Consider the following 15,689-nt stretch of genomic DNA (forward strand, 5'->3'; position numbering starts at 1 on the left):
ATCTCCCAAAGGTTAAATGACGGGTGCAGAACCTCAGAGGTGGAGCTGTACTCAGTCTCCCTGTCTGAGCTAAGTGGTGAGCCTCTGACAGCTGTCAGTACTGACAGCAGGGAGGCTGCATGATCTCTGCTTCAGGGCTGGGGGCATTCCTGGGGTGTGGTTGCTGAGGTCAGGGTCTCAGGCTGGCGGGCAGCGTGCACTTCAAACAGCTCCACTCCAAAGCTAGAGCCAGGGGTGGCTCCAGGCTCCTCCCAGACCAAGCTTGGCAATGAGCACTCCCCAGCTTCCCCTCTGATTCTTCAGGCAGCCTGGTACTAGGTACTCCCCATTTTACAGTTGGGGGCCCTGAGTCACCCCATTCCGAGGTAGAGTCTGAAGCACCTCGTCCTGGCTGTTGTGGTTTAGTGGGGTGGTGGCCAGGCCTCAGGCTTGGAGGCAGAGTCCTGGGCTCTAAATAGTTTTTCTGCCTTGGAACCTCAGCCAAGGGATGGCCAGCAGGGATCCAGGGCGCTCAGGACTCTCATCTATAATTTTGTCCCTGAGAACTCTCTCACTCAACCAAATTCTTCTGTCATCCCAGAAGTCAGCTCAGCTGTGGAGACCACATGGGAGTAGACTAGAATCAGGGCTCAGCCTCCCCTCCCCTATACCTCCCTCCCTCCTGGCTCCTCTAGGCTGGCTACTAGGGGTTCCAAAGAGCATTAAGATGCAAACCTGATTCTGTCACTGCCTTGCTTAATGCCCCCATGCCCTGGGCTCTTCACCCTCTCACAGTCTAACTCCCCAGCCTTGGCTCTCAGCCCTCAGTCCTCTAGCACAGCCGGTGGCCTCCCTAAGCCAAATGTGGTATCTGGTTCTGAGTCTGTGAACGCTGAAGCATGATTTCAGATTTGCCCTGTCCTCACGCCTCACACCCTTTCTCATTTGATCCCGGGAAGTGGCCAGCGTAGTGGCCACCAGTCTAGTCCTGACATCCCACAGTGCCCCATCTCACTCCTTTTGGGCACTTGCTTGTTCCCCTTCCCCACCCACATCTCTTTCTTCATTGAAGTCCAATTCGAAGTGTCCCCTCCCCCAGCAATCATTTCTCCTGTTATGCATTGGCCTTCTACTGTGTGGGCCCCAGACACTTCCAGGGTTTGTTCTATTACTGTAGCCCCAGCTTCCAGGAAGAAGGAAATTCAGGGGTAGCCTAAGGCCAGGCCCACTAGAGAGTAAGCAAATCTCTTGACTCTATGATAGACAAGTGAGGCCATCACAGGACAGGCCTGAGGGTGTGTGTGTGTGTGTGTGTGTGTGTGTGTGTGTGTGTGTGTGTGTGTGTGTGTGTGTGTGTGTGTGTGTACTGGGTGCTATCCCTTTGTGTGTGTGTGTGTGTGTGTGTGTGTGTGTGTGTGTGTGTACTGGGTGTACTGGGTGCTATCCCTTACCGTTTTTACTTATGGTTAATGCTCTACTACTTGAGCAGTATCTTAGAGTCTTGTGTACTTTTCTGCCTAGGTTGGTTTCATATTGTTTTTCTCGGATCTTAGCCTTTTGAGTAGCTAGGTTACAGGTGTGAGCCACCGGAGACACCTGTTCCTGAGCTCCTTCTGACTCTTTCTAGGTGGGTATCCTTCTTTTGACATTCCCAGGGCCAGGCCTCCACCCTTACCCCCAGGAATCACTGGATTCTCCTGTCCTAGTCAGGATAGAAGGAAGAGGTGGGTTACTGCAGATACCGCAAGGCTCTGGCGCCCTCTGGTGGCAGGTCCTGGCTCACCTCAGAGCAATGGAGCCTGAATCTGAGCCTCTACCTCAGGGGTCCTGGACCATTTGTCCTATGCTTGCGGTGTGAACCTGGTTAAGTCGTTGTCCCTCTCTAGGCCTCAGTTTTCCTTAGCTGCACCAAAGGCAGAAATAGATGAGAAGATGCCAGGTAAGTCATTTTGAGGGGTCTCAGATCTGGGATATGCTGACAGAGGTGGGGTGGGGGCAGCTCACCGATATCTTGGTGAAGACAGACAGCAGCAGGGACAGGACGGACAGGTACATGCATATGCGCTGGCCTCCGAAGCGCTTCTGGATGTATTCAGGCAGGGTAACGATCTGCAGGCGCACAGAAGATAGGGCTAGGCCTGTGTTCATCGCTGCCTCTCCCTGCCATGGAATCTCTTGAGGGCAAAGGCAAGGCCACAGACCCACTACAGCCCTGGCCCAGGCCGGAACTCCAGGCTGACTTCTAACTGCTAAGAGCTGGTGGCAGAGGAGTGGTGGGCTGAGACTGGCTCCTCAGGGCTGAGAGGAGGGATGCATTGAAGGAGGACCACTGGGAACAGAGGGACAAGTTTGGAGGCTGGCGTGACTAATCCAGACCAGCCATGGTGAGGCTGATAGGGAGATGGTTGCAAGGGTTGGCACAGGGGAGGCCAAGAGGCCAGGGAGTGAAATCCACTGGATTTAGTGACTGCAGGCAGGGCCAGGGATGAAGGAATGGGCAGTTAAAGACAATGCATGCAGACATGTCACCAAGTATGCTACCCAGTTGTGTAGCCCAGATGTGCTGCCCAGGTGTACCAAAAGTATGCTGTCCAGGTGTATAGCCCAGAGATGCCACCTAGGTGCGCATCTGTGTGCTGAGTGGAAGGAGCATAAATGCTGAGCTGCAGCATAATGGTCAGCAGAAGTAAGTAGCCACACGTGCAGCCTGAGGTCTGTTAGTTGCACCAATAACAAACCTCACCCTCATGGTGCAGCAACTTGTGATATGAGGTTTTAAGAGTCCTGCTCACTGGTATCAACTTGGCCCAATGGGGAACAGTCCCACCCCCAGCTCTGGCCCCAGCATAGGCTCACCTCAGAGGAGATGTAGATGGGTATGAACACCCAGGCCAGAGCCAGCAGCACGTATGTGGCCTGGAGGGACAGAGGCAAGTGAGGACCATAGGTTGCAGCTGCCCCAGGCCCACCTGACTTGTGAGAACCTGGGAGGCCCCTTCCCCCCAGCAGATGGGCTGGGCCAAGCTTAGCAACCCCCTTCCAACTGCACTGACCAGAGCAGTGTCATCTGAAGATCAGCCTGCTAGACACCATCTGACATGTGTTTGTGGGAGCTGTCTCCCCGCCCCCACCCCAGTGTCAGCCAAGCTGGCTGCAGTCTGTGCCTCCCACAAGCTGTGCCCATCCTCCAGGACTCACATTCCACTCAAAGCCTGCCACAGCCAGGCCTCCAGCAGCTCCTGAGCCCGCAAGTCCCACGAAGAGTCCAGAGCCCTCACTGCTGGCAAAGAGGGAGGCTCCGATCTGGAGAGAAGACAGGAAAATCAGCGAGGGGCAAACCCATGACCCCAGCCCCAGCATGGACCCATCAGCCTCCCCCTCAGCCCACAGGCCGCCTTCACAGATGAGGATACCAGGCGCAGGGAGTGACTTGATGGACCCATGGCCATCTGCTAAGGAGCAAAGTTTCAGACACATAGTCACAGAAGTTTATGCAACTTCCAGAAGCCTCTTCCTATGTTCCCAGCTTGGGAATCTTCTGTCAGTGTCAGACCCGTCCCACTGAGCTGGCACTGGGTACCTTAGGGGAGAATGATACAGGAAGTGACCTCGGGGATGCAGCTGCCAGCTGACCTGGAGGTTAGATGGAGCCCAGTGAACAAGAGAACTCCCAAGAGGTCAGGGTGTACTCACCGGCCACCATGTCATGTCCCGGCCTGCCAGGAAGTAGCCACTCACTGTGCTCTTGCTGGCTCGACAAGAAGACTTATAAGAGCAGAAAAGGAGAGGCACATATTAGAACTTTGTGCATTGCTGATGGGACTATACAATGCTTCGCTGCTGTGGGAGAAGGTGTGGTGGCACCTCAAAGAAGAAACAAAAACAAGTGGTGATGGCTCAGCTTATACTTCTAGCTACCTAGGAGGCTGAGATCTGAGTTTTGAGTTTCAAAGCCAGCATGGGAAGGAAACTCTATAAGACTCTTCTCACAAAAAAGCCAGAAGTGGGGCTGGGAAGGTGGCTCAGTGGTAGAGCACTTGCCTTGCATGCATGAGGCCCGGCACTTCTGGCTTTTTTTTTTTTTTTAATTTTTTTGGGGGTCTGGTCATGGAGCCTGAACTCTGGGCCTGGGCACTGTCCCTCAGCTCTTCAGCTCAAGGCTAGAGCTCTACCACTTGAGCCACAGCTCCACTTCTGGCTTTTTTCTTTTTTGCTTATGTGGTGCTGAGGAATCAAACCCAGGGCCTCATGCATGCAAGGCAAGTGCTCTCCTTTTCTGCTCAAGTGGTAGCATGCTACTTTTGAGCACAAAAGCTCAGGGACAATGCCTAGGATCTGAGTGCAAGCCTCAGGACAGCATGGGTGTGCATTTGCGAGCGCGTGTGCGCGTGCACACACACACATACACATGCACACAGAGTACCATATAGTCCATAATTGTATTCTGAGCTATATGCACGACAGAACTGAGAATGAAAGACTTGCATAGGAACATTCACAGCTGTTTTGTTTGTAGTAGATAAAAGTGGAAACAGTCTAAATGTCCCCCAGCTAATGAATGCCTCTATAGACTATGGTATAACCACACAGTGAATATTACACAGTTATCAGAAAGATTAAATTTATCCCACTCCTGATGCCAAGAAAAAATAAAGAAGGAATTACATTCTAACACATGCTACAACTTGGATGTACCTTGAAACCATGATGCTAAGCGAAAGAAAACAGACATAAAAAGCCACAAAGTGTTTGATTCCATTTATAGGACATGTTCAGAACAGGTTAGTCTCAGAGACAGGAAGCAGATTTGTAGTTCCAGGGTGGGGAGAGAGGGAAGATTGAGGAGTGATAGCAAATAAGCACAGACTTTCCTTCTGTAGTGAGGGGAATGAAATAATAAGGGAGTTAGATAAAAGGAATAGTTGCACAGGAGTTACCTGTCCTAAATACCGTGAGTTATACACAATCATGGCAAGGCAGACATGTCACAATGAAATCTTCTTGTACAATTGATACATACCAGTAAAGAAGAAAAAAAACCCAGGTGAATTCTACTATGTGAATTTTGCCTCATTACAACAATTAGTTTCATGATCTTAATTGGAATAGCTGCTCCTATTAACAGAACAGGTTGGTTTTCTAAACAGGAAACATCCCACAAAGCAGACGAGTGATTTCAAAGTTACTTTTCTTGTGTCACAGAGACAGGGAAAATAGCTGTGTATCAGCAAGTGACTTCAGTCACCTTCATGGGAAGGATCCTTGTGTTAACTGAAACTAGCTGGCTGGGAAATCTGGAATCTTCCTTGGAAGGTCCCCAAACATGTGGCACTTTAGGGTAAGTGGCTGTTTAGGTTTTCAGCCTGGTGTGTTGAGACATAGAACAGAAGCTTGGGTGATTAGCAATCTCTGTTTTGGGCGTTGGAGCAGAACTCTCAGTTTGCATCATCATGGGTTCTGGTCTCATCATTCAGACAGGTTTCAGTGACTCCATTGCTTTGTGTTTCTTTTGCAGTCTCATGGTTTTAGCTTGACATCAATCCATGGCTGCATGCACACATTTCAAACTTGTCCATAAAGACCATTTCTGACTATTAGGACAAAGTAGGTCAGGCTGTGGCTGTGCTCTGAGCCAGGGCTGGTCCTGTCTGTGACCAAACCAATGAAAATAAAAAAGGCTGACGAGGCTGGGAAGGGGTCCACTCATAATGCCCGGGCAGCCTCCTCATGAGGTCTGTGAACCGGCACCAGCTCTTCTCTGTTTAGACAGTAACAACAGTTCTAAGGGCAGTGTCCCAAGAACAGTCCAATTAATGCTGAGGGCACTAACTCTACAAACAAACAAACAAACAACAGCAACAACAAAAACACTCTGCAACTTTGAACAAACTGTCCTGTTAGGATGTTGTTCAAGTTACCCACCAGGGGGACTGAAGGGCTGTGGGGAAAATCTAGGTTAGGTCTGACATATAACACTCAGCCAGACTATCTACAGAAACCACTGACAACTACAATGTTGTCTTGTGTGGACAAAACAAATCTGGATTTTTACCTCTTGGGGAACATTCCACAGTGAGCAGCAATTAAAGATTCTTTTTCTCTTTTTTGTCTCTGTTATAAAATTTAAAAAATCTAATTAAGCATCCAAATTATGAGTTATACAACGGGGGAGTTCATTGTGATACTTCCATCCATGCATGCAATGCAGTCAATCAAATTCCCCCCCTCCAACGATCTCCTAGGTCCCCCCACTTTGATTCTTTTTCATATAATTTTAATTTTGTATTAGTGTAAATTGACACTTCCTTCTTAAAATAATTTCAACAGGTTTTTTTTTTTTGTTGTTGGTCGTGGGCCTCGAACTCTGGGCCTGGGCGCTGTTCCTCAGCTCTTCAGCTCAAGGAGAGTGCTCTACCAATTGAGCCACAGCGCCAATTCCGGCTTTTTTCTTCTTGCTTACATGGTGCTGAGGAATCGAACCCAGGACCTCATGCATGCAAGGCAAGCGCTCTACCACTGAGCCACCTTCCCAGACCTTTTTGTTCCTTTTTTAAAAGGTATATTAATTGTACAAGGGAGTTTTCATCATGGTAATTCACATGTGCATATATTAATCAGATTAACTTTATCAACGGCTCTCTCCCTCACTTTTTTTGTTGTTCTGATTGTTTTGTTGTTTTGTTTTTTCATTGGTTCTGAGGCTTGAACTCAGGACCTGCATGCTGTCTTTTTTTTTTTTTTTTTTTTTTGCTCAAGACTAGTACTTTATTATTTGAGCCACATTTCCATTTCTGACTTTTTGTTTTGTTTTGTTGACAGTCCTGGGGTTTGAACTCAAAGCTTGGGTGCTGAACTTCTTTTGCTCAAGGATAGCACTCTACCACCTGAGCCACAGCTCCTTCCATTTCTGACTTTTTGGTGGCTCACTGGAGATAAGAGTCTCAAAGACTTTCCTTCCCTGGTTGTCTTTGATGCTCAGATCTTAAGTAGCTAGAATTACAGGCCTGAACCTTGTTGTGAGTATAGTTCTTAAGGCCCAGCTTTGTCACATGGCTGTGAATATGGCCTTCAGTTCAGGCCACCACTGCCTCAGCCCTAACAAGGGAAGAAACCCCATGCTATGCAGCTTTGAAGCCCAGCATTGACCTCACTCTGGTGGTGCAAGTACTGGCTGGGTCTTCCTTCAATGCAAGGCTGCTTCAGCTGCATTGAACCCCTGGGGTTCTGGGTGGCCCCTGCATCTTCTGAGTCACACCCAGTGTTTTACCACCTGTGCTGCAGGCTGTGTGTGGGGTGTGTGTGTGTTTACTTACAACTCAGGAAGACCTCTGCCAGCTCATACCTCTCTTCTACCCTTCCTTGTTTTCACAGCTTTCATAAAACCAGAGAGAATTAGGGCCTAGCTTTGGATGGGTCTTCAGGGAGCACTTCAGGGTGGCTGCTTTCTGGTCTATTCAGGCCACTAGAACCTTCTCCATGGCAGTTGTCACTGTTTCCCTTTCACATCTAATGCATGCTGGCTGCTAGAGCAGCTTGATTTCTGAACCATTCAGGGCAGGCAGCCTGGCTTCCAGACCGCCCGGCTCCCTCAGTCTTTGCCACTAGCTTAATCATTTCTAGCTTTTGATTTAAAGTGACTGCTGTGCCACTCTTACCTCCACTTGAACACTCAAGAGGCTACTGCAGGTTATTAATTTGCCCCATTTCAATATCGTGTCTCGGGAAGTAGGGGGAGGAGTGGGGAACAGCTGGCCTGTGGAACAGTCAGGACATACCCTGTCCAGATGTGCCAAGTTTACCCACTCACATGGTCACAGCTCCTGTCACCCCTCTAAAACGCTTACAATACTAATGTCTAAGACCACCAGTCACAGATTGCCACAGCAGGAAAAAACAAACAAAAAACAGTCATATGAAGGGTTGTGATGTTGCAAGAATTACCAAAATGTGACAAAGAGACAAAGTGAAAACATGCTGTTGTGGGTAAAACGTCACTAAAGGCCTGCTCGGTGCAGGAACACTATAACCATTAGTTTGTAAAAATAAACAAGCTCCAACAGCTCAGTATGGCTACACAGAGCAGAGCAGGACTAGAACCTGGCTTTGCACAGGTCAGCACGGGGGCCACTTATGGTTTAAATGGAATCATATCATTATTATGTTAATTACTGCTTCTACTACCAGTGTGATCACCATCATCTCCACCATCATTGCCTCCGCCACTTCCACCAAAGCCTCAATTAAAGTCCATATCTTCTCCACTCCAACACCTCCACCACAATTTCCACCATCTCAGCCACCACCACTCTACAGCCCCCTCCCCCACTTCTGCAGCTCTCTCACCATCTCCACCATCTCGGCCATCTCCATCCACTGCTTCTGCTGCCATCACCACTGCAGCCACATCTCCCTGGCACCCCTACCACTTTAGGTCCTATCCTGGCGAGGCCCTTTTCATGGAGATCTCCCACCATGCGGTAGGAGATGCTGAGGCTCAGATGCTGAGGGGGCATGACCAGTCTCTAGTCCCCTAGCTCTTAGTGTCAGTCTAGGGGTTCCAGGAGGTAGGATGTATACTCACATCCCTTGACAGAATGTCCTGTTCAGGACACTACCTGGGCACTTCTGGGACCCAGAAAGAGGACCTTACCAGCTAGACAGAGCTGGTGAGGTGAAGCAGGGCTGGCAGGTTGGATCCACTTTCTGCAGCAGCACCTTGAAATTCAGCATATGAATTCTGCTCTTCCCCTCACCCCCCCCACGCCTCTCCTCTACTGCTTCAGTTTCTTCACCTATACCATTGCTCTTCCTCAGAGGGCTGTGGGGGCATGGGATCCAGGCACAGGCTTGGCATTGGGCCTACATAAAGGGTACTGACAGTCATTGGAATCTCTGACTGGGTCAAAACACCTATCCCTTCTCCAGGGGGAGAAAAGGGGCTTCTGAGTTAGAGCTAGGGCCTAGGTCCTAGCTCTGGTTCTGATTTAGCACCTCTGGGTGCAGCTGGGGAATCCCTGGGATGGTAATTATGTGTAGGTAGCAGGCCCCAGGTGATACAATGCACACACTCCAGAGACATGTGAGCCCTCGTGCCGTGCCTCCCTCCCCCCCAGCCAAGCTGGCTGCCACCACAGATTTTCTCACCCATATGCCCACGGCCACGTTCAGGGCAAAATAAACTGCAATGACCACGATGTCAGTCACGCTCAGCTGTGGCCCGGGAACATGGAGGCCATCGGTAGAGTTGTCGGCAGTCATTCTGTAGTGAGCACCACTGCCAAGTCCAGACGACTGAGGACAGCCAGGTCAGGAAGGGCTTTCTGAGCAGGAATGAATTGATCATTAAACCAACCGAGATGGTGGCACCTCCAGCCCACGATGTGGCCGCATGCAGAGCAATTGCTTCAAAGGGCAGTTTTGTCTCTTTTGCTGCCCTCGTGGTGGGCAAATCCCAGAGCAGGAGCTGGGTGAGCTGGAGGAGGAGGCTGGGCAGGAGGAGGGGATGGAGGGGGAGAGAGAAAGGGAGTTTAATGCATTTGAAGGAAATGTTAAAGTCCTAGAAAGAGAAGGCCCAGTTGCCTAGTAGCTGGATTGTTCTATATTTAATTTGTATAAGAAGGATGGGGGTGTTTGCTGGCACACCCATGCATGGTGTGGCTTATATCTTCAATCCTAGCTACTCAGGAAGTTGAGGTCTGAGGGTTGCAGTTTTAAGCCAGGTAGGAAAATCTGTGAGATTCTTGTCCCTAATTAACTACCAAAAGAAGCCAGAAGTGGAGCTATGGCTCAAGTGCTAGAGCGCTAGCTTTGAGCACAAAAGCTCAGGGACAGTGCCCAGGACCCTGAGTTCAAACCCCATGACTGGTACAAGAAAAAAAAAAAAGGAGAAAAAGAAGAAGCATTAGTAAAAGTAGCACAGGGCATTGGGACAGATGTCTCCCTTTGGTGATAATCATCATAATGGGAAGCTATGTCATCTGTAGCCATCAGACTGTGAGCAAACTGAGGACTCAGAATGGTCACTCCTGCCAATCTCAGAAATGTCCCTATGTCATGCAATTTAAGTCCTGCTGTGAACATTTTGGCTCTTTTTATAGCTCAGTGAGATGTGCCAAGCCCCTCCATGTGACCATCCACTCAGATTCTAGTCTGCCTGGAACAGCAGGGTGAAGGGATCCACCGTCTATCACACCATGGAACATGCTTCCTGCTCCTGCACATGTTCCCATTTCATGCTCAGGGCTATTCTGCAGCACGGGTGATGTCACCCCGGCTGAGTCCTGGAAGCTGTGTGAGGGGCAGAGGAGCTGGATTTCCCTGCAGATCTTAACCCATTTCCCCTGTGAATCAGGGACAACTCTGATTGCATTTGGATTCACACGTGAGGGTGGGGTGCACAGATGGACTGGCCGCCTCTCCCATCTCTGCTCTGCGACACGGCTCACGGCTCTGTAGGAGTTTAACCTGCATGCAGTCCTTCCAGAAGTGTTAATGAGTGGCTGCTGGGAACATGTTGCCCTACAAATCCAACTTGCTTGTTACTGGGAAATGCTGAGCCAGGGTAAAGATTAATTTCTCCACAGGACCAGACTGAGGAGGGAAAATTGAGTTACTACTGATAGAAAATCCGTCCCCGCTCTGCTTGCCTTCATCCAGTTTGGCGTTGGGCACTGAGTGAACCACAAAAAGTCCCTATCAGGCTGGGAGTGTGGCTTAGTGGTAGAGTGCTTTCCTAGCATCCATAAAGCCCTGAGTTAGATTCCTCAGTACCACTTAAACAGAAAAAGCCAAAAGTAGTACTGTGGCTCAAGTGGTAGAGTGCTAGCCTTGAGCAAAAAGAAGTGCAGGGACAGAGCCCAGGCTCTGAGTTCAAGTCCCAGGACTGGCAAAAAAAAGTCCTTGACATGGAAAACCATGTCCATGAAAAGTGAGGGCTTTATGTAATAACATAGATGATGGTTTTCTTTTTTCTTTCTTTCTTTCTTCCTTCCTTCCTTCCTTCCTTCCTTCCTTCCTTCCTTCCTTTCTTTCTTTCTTTCTTTCTTTCTTTCTTTCTTTCTTTCTTTCTTTCTTTCTTTCTCTTTCCTTCCTTCCTTCCTTCTTTCCTTCCTCCCTCCCTCTGTTTCTTTCTTTTTTTTTGCTGGTCCTGGTCCTTGAACTCAGGGCCTGGGTGCTATCCCTTAGCTCTTTTGCTCAAGGCTAGCCTCTAGCCCTTTGAGCCACAGATCCACTCCCAGTTTTCTGGTGGCTAATTGGAGCTAAGTGCCTCATAGACTTTCTTGCCCAGGCTGGCCTTGAGCCGTGATCCTCAGATCTCAGCCTCCTGAGTAGCTATGATTACAGGCATGAGCCCCCAATGCCTGGTGATGATGGTACTTTAAAAAATACAGCACATTTTAGATAGGTAGATAGACACTAAGAATGAGAGGAGTAGAGAGAAAACTCACTTTTCTGTCACACAAGCAATCCTAGATGGCTAACCCTTCCTGTATGCCCTCCTGTGCCCAGCACCTGTGCCTTTATGTGTTCCATTACCTCCTGCCTTCCTTTCCAGCCAGGTCCCTTTAGGCTTGAGTGGCTGAGCTCTTGGATGCTTATGTCAGGTGCCCATTCCACAGTTTCCCTCTTGCATTCAGGCTCAGCAACTTGGCACTCACATCCTCCTAATCCAGACCTCTCCTTGTCCAAAGTAGGAAAAGTACTGAAATAAATTGCAGCCCTCAAATCCTCTGGATGAAAATATGATATATACCTCCAAGCAGCACAATGAACTCCAAGCTGGATAAACTCAAGAACCCACAGAAAGAACAGGGCACAGTTGTGCACACCTATAATCCTAGCTACTCAGGAGGCTGAGATCTGAGGATTGAAGTTCAAAGCCAACGCAGGCAGAAAGCTCACAATATTCTTTTTTCCAGTTAAACACCAAAACCAAAACCAAAACCAAAACAAAACCGGAAGTGGAACTGTGGCTCAAGCAGTGAAGTGTTAGCCTTGAGCAAAAAAGCTCAGGGATAGCATCCAGGCCCTGAGCTCAAGCCCCAGACTGGCACCAAAGGAAAAAATGCGCGCGCACACACACACACACACACACTGACATCATTGAAAAAAAATGCAGCATGGGGCTGGGAATGTGGCTTAGTGGTAGAGTGGTAGAGTGCTTGACTAGCATGAATGAAGCCCTGGTTTCAATTCCTTGATACCACATACACAGAAAAAGCTGGAAGCTCACAGACAGCTCTCAGTTCCTGAGTGTAAGCCCCAGGACTGGCAAAATAGCATGAATCACTCTTCAGCTACAAGAAGGCATCAGGATAACTTTTATTTTTATTTTTTTGTCGGTTGAGGGGCTTGACCTCTGGGCCTGGGCGCTGTCCCTGCACTCTTCAGCTCAAGGTGAGTGCTCTACCTCTTGAACCACAGTGCCACTTCCGGTTTTCTAGTGGTTAATTGGAGATCAGAGTCTCACAGACTTTTCTGCTCTGGCTGGCTTTGAACCGTGATCCTCAGATCTCAGTCTCCTGACTAGCTAGGATTACAGGTGTGAGCCATCGGCACCGAGCTAGGATAACTTTTTTTTTTTTTTCTGGTAGTGGGGCCTGAACTCTGGGCTTAGGCGCTGTCCTTCAGCTCTTCAACTGTAGACTAGCGCTCTACCACTTGAGCCTCAGCCCCACTTCCATCTTTTTCTTCTTATGTGGTGCTGAGGAATCGAACCCAGGGCCTCATGCATGCAAGGCAAGCACTCTACCACTGAGCCACCTTCCCAGCCCTAGGATAACTTACTTTAAACTCTGAAAACAGTAAAAAAAAAAAAAAAAAAAAAAAAAAAGTGTGTGTGTGTGTGTATGTGTGTGTGTGTGTGTGTGTTTCAATCCCTGTTATCTATGTACTTTAAGACTAAAGAAATAACTGATGTTTCAGATTTTTAAAATAATACAGGTGGGGTCATTAGAAATGACAAAATAATGGCATTTGCAGGGAAATGGATGGAGCTAGAAGGAATCATGTTGAGCGAGGTAAGCCAAGAACGAAGAGACAAACAGTACATGGTCTCCCTGATAAGTGGATGATGAATCCAAAATGTTAGGTGATATGACAAAACTAACAGGACTTAAGAAACAAAGAACTCCCACTCATCTGGTTGAACCACTACTAAATATCCCCATGCTGCTGATCACATATATGGTATATAACATATGAGCACCGTTATATATTACAGACTGTGATAGACAATTTGCTCCAGGAAAGTTAGAATGAACTTGTGACTTTAAATGAGCATCATTATTCCACAATACTGTGAATTTCCGGAAATTAAGTAATCACTTAATCACAATCAAAAAAAAAAAAAAAAAAAAAGAACCTTGGGGAAGGGAGGGAGGGAGGGGATGGTAGGGGGAAAACAATGGAGGGGGTAACAATGTTCAAGAGGAAGTGGAAGTGTACTTATTACCTCACTCATGTAACTGTAACCCTCTGTATAGTATCTTTACAATAAAAAAAAAATGAAAAAAAAAATAATACAGGTGGGAACCAGTGGCTCACATCTATAATTCTAGCTCTTCAGGAGACTGAGATCTGAGGATCAAGGTTTGAACCCAGTCAGGGAAGTCAAGTCCATGAGATGCCAGCAAAAAAACAGAAATGGAGGTGTGGCTCCAGTGGTTGAGGGCCAGCCATGGGTGAAATTGTTATGCAACAGCACAAGGCCTTGAGTTTAAGCTGCAATACTTGCACACACACACACACACACACACACACACACACACACATACACACACACAACTAAGATATTAGAATTATTACAAGAAGCAAACCCTAAATGAAACCCAAGGCTAAAACAGAAAACAGTGATAAAACAAACTATTTAAGTGAAAATAAAATCGAGCATTATTGTAATTTTGGTTTGTAATTTTTTCTTCTCTTAAGGTCACAGGAAACATTCTCCAGGAAAGACAACATATTAGGCCACAAACCGAGTCTTAATAAATTTTAAAAGATTGATGTTATACAAAGTATCTTTTCAGGTTACACTGAAGAAAATAGAATAAAGAAAGAAAACTGGGGGAAAATCATAAATACATGTAAATTAAATGTCACATTCTTAAAGAAATTGAAAGGGAACTTTAAGAGAATGCCTGGAGATGAATGAAAAGCAAATACCACAGCCAAAACTTCTGGGGAACAGTGAAACAGCATGCAGAAGAAAATTTAAAGTTATATAAACTTCTTTTTTAAAATATAAACTTCTATGCTAGTCATCTGCTCATTACTATAACAAAATACCTGAGATAACCAACTCAAGGAGGAAAAGTTTACTTGGGCTCAGGTTTCCTCAGTAGGCTCACTTCATAGCAGTTGGGAAGTAACAAAGAAGAGGAAGAAACTGGAAACCAAAACTCAATGATTAACTTTCCCACAAGGTTCCCCACCCCTTCAATGTTTCCAACACCTTCTAATAATGCTAAGTGAAGGATTAAGTTCTTAACACATGTGCTTTGGGGGAACATTTTGTATTTGAACTACAGTAGTCTGGCTGTGGCCCTGGAAGGCTCGTGCCAATCTCACGGTGCAAGGGGCGCTCAGTCCATCTTGAAGTTTCCAGAATCTTGGTACCAGCATTGCTCAAGGCCAAGTCCAAAGTCTCTTCTGAGACTCAAGGAAAATTCTGAATTGTGTGCTCTGTAAAAATAAAGAAAGTTTCACAATTCTAAGACACAGTTTGCACAAAGTAAACAATATCTTATTTTAAAAGATAGTCTGTTGCTAGTGTACAGAAATGCAACTGTTCTTTGTTGATTATATATCCTGATCACTCATTACCTCTATGTGTATGGATCTGCTGAGATTTCCAATACACATTATATCATCTGAAATTTTATTTTTATTTATTTATTTTGGTCCAGTCGTGGGGCCTGAACTCTGGGCCTGGGCGCTGTCCCTCAGCTCTTCAGCTCAAGGCTAGCGCTCTACCACTTGAGCCACAGCACCACTTCCAGCTTTTTTCTTTCTGTTTATGTGGTGCTGAGGAATCGAACCCAGGGCCTCAGGCATGCAAGGCAAGCGCTCTACCACTGAGCTATCTTCCCAGCCCCTGAAAATTTATTTCTATCCAATTGGCATAAATTATGATTTCTATTTTTTTCAGTAATATTATTGCGGGGTGAATTAGGCCTAATTGGTTTACCATGTTGTTCATATCCTCCATTTCCTTATTGGCTTTTTGTCTAGTTGTTCTGTTAAAAGTGAGTGTTAAATTCTCCAAGTATTAGTGTTGAGCTATGAATTCTTTCAATTCTTTTCATTATTATTGTTTGGATACATTATTGTAGCTTCCTGACAATATCTTACAGCTTATTTTATTCGATACTTGTACAGCCAGTTTTAACTTTTTTTTTTGTAAGTCATGGGACTTGAACTCCAGGCCTGAACGCTGTCCCTCTAAAGCACTCCCGGCTTTAACATATTTTTAGCTATTCTTTTTCTGTCTTTTGACTTTCTATACCTCTAGAGTGAATGCAAGTCCCTGGTAGATAACATACAATTGGATTGCTTTAAAAACTATTTTGAGCTGGGCACCTGTGGCTCATACCTGTCATCCTAGCTAGTCAGGAGGCTGAGATCTGAGGATCACAGTTCAAAGCCAGCCCAAGCAGGAAAGTCTGTGAGACTCTTATCTCCAATTAACCACCAGAAAACCAGAAGTGGCG

General features: G+C 47.0%; 2 protein-coding genes across 4 annotated transcripts in view; both read right to left on the bottom strand.

Annotated features, from left to right (window-relative positions):
• Slc5a10 (solute carrier family 5 member 10) overlaps positions 1 to 14,330 on the bottom strand; it is a 61,070-nt gene extending 46,740 nt beyond the window's left edge. The window contains exons 1-6 of one of the 3 annotated variants that reach the window (XM_070027601.1): positions 14,266 to 14,330; positions 9,124 to 9,299; positions 3,673 to 3,744; positions 3,178 to 3,282; positions 2,836 to 2,895; positions 1,984 to 2,088 (exon numbers count right to left, since the gene is read on the bottom strand). In XM_070027601.1, coding sequence (XP_069883702.1) covers positions 1,984 to 2,088; positions 2,836 to 2,895; positions 3,178 to 3,282; positions 3,673 to 3,744; positions 9,124 to 9,237 — 456 coding nt within the window. In that variant the 5' untranslated portion in view covers positions 9,238 to 9,299; positions 14,266 to 14,330. Of the gene's footprint in view, positions 1 to 1,983; positions 2,089 to 2,835; positions 2,896 to 3,177; positions 3,283 to 3,672; positions 3,745 to 6,031; positions 8,635 to 9,123; positions 9,376 to 14,265 lie in introns of those variants that run through there. The other 2 variants (XM_070027602.1, XM_070027603.1) reach the window with 2 other exon arrangements.
• Positions 14,331 to 14,571: 241 nt separating this feature from the next.
• Positions 14,572 to 15,689, bottom strand: part of Prpsap2 (phosphoribosyl pyrophosphate synthetase associated protein 2) — a 54,158-nt gene continuing 53,040 nt past the window's right edge. The window contains exon 15 of the mRNA XM_070027609.1: positions 14,572 to 14,661. Within this exon, the coding sequence (XP_069883710.1) occupies positions 14,605 to 14,661 (57 nt within the window). The 3' untranslated portion in view covers positions 14,572 to 14,604. The remainder of the gene's footprint in view (positions 14,662 to 15,689) is intronic.

Source organism: Dipodomys merriami, unplaced genomic scaffold (genome assembly GCF_024711535.1).
Source record: "Dipodomys merriami isolate MVZ:Mamm:240054 unplaced genomic scaffold, mDipMer1.0.p SCAF_19, whole genome shotgun sequence".
Taxonomy (NCBI): Eukaryota; Metazoa; Chordata; class Mammalia; order Rodentia; family Heteromyidae; genus Dipodomys; species Dipodomys merriami.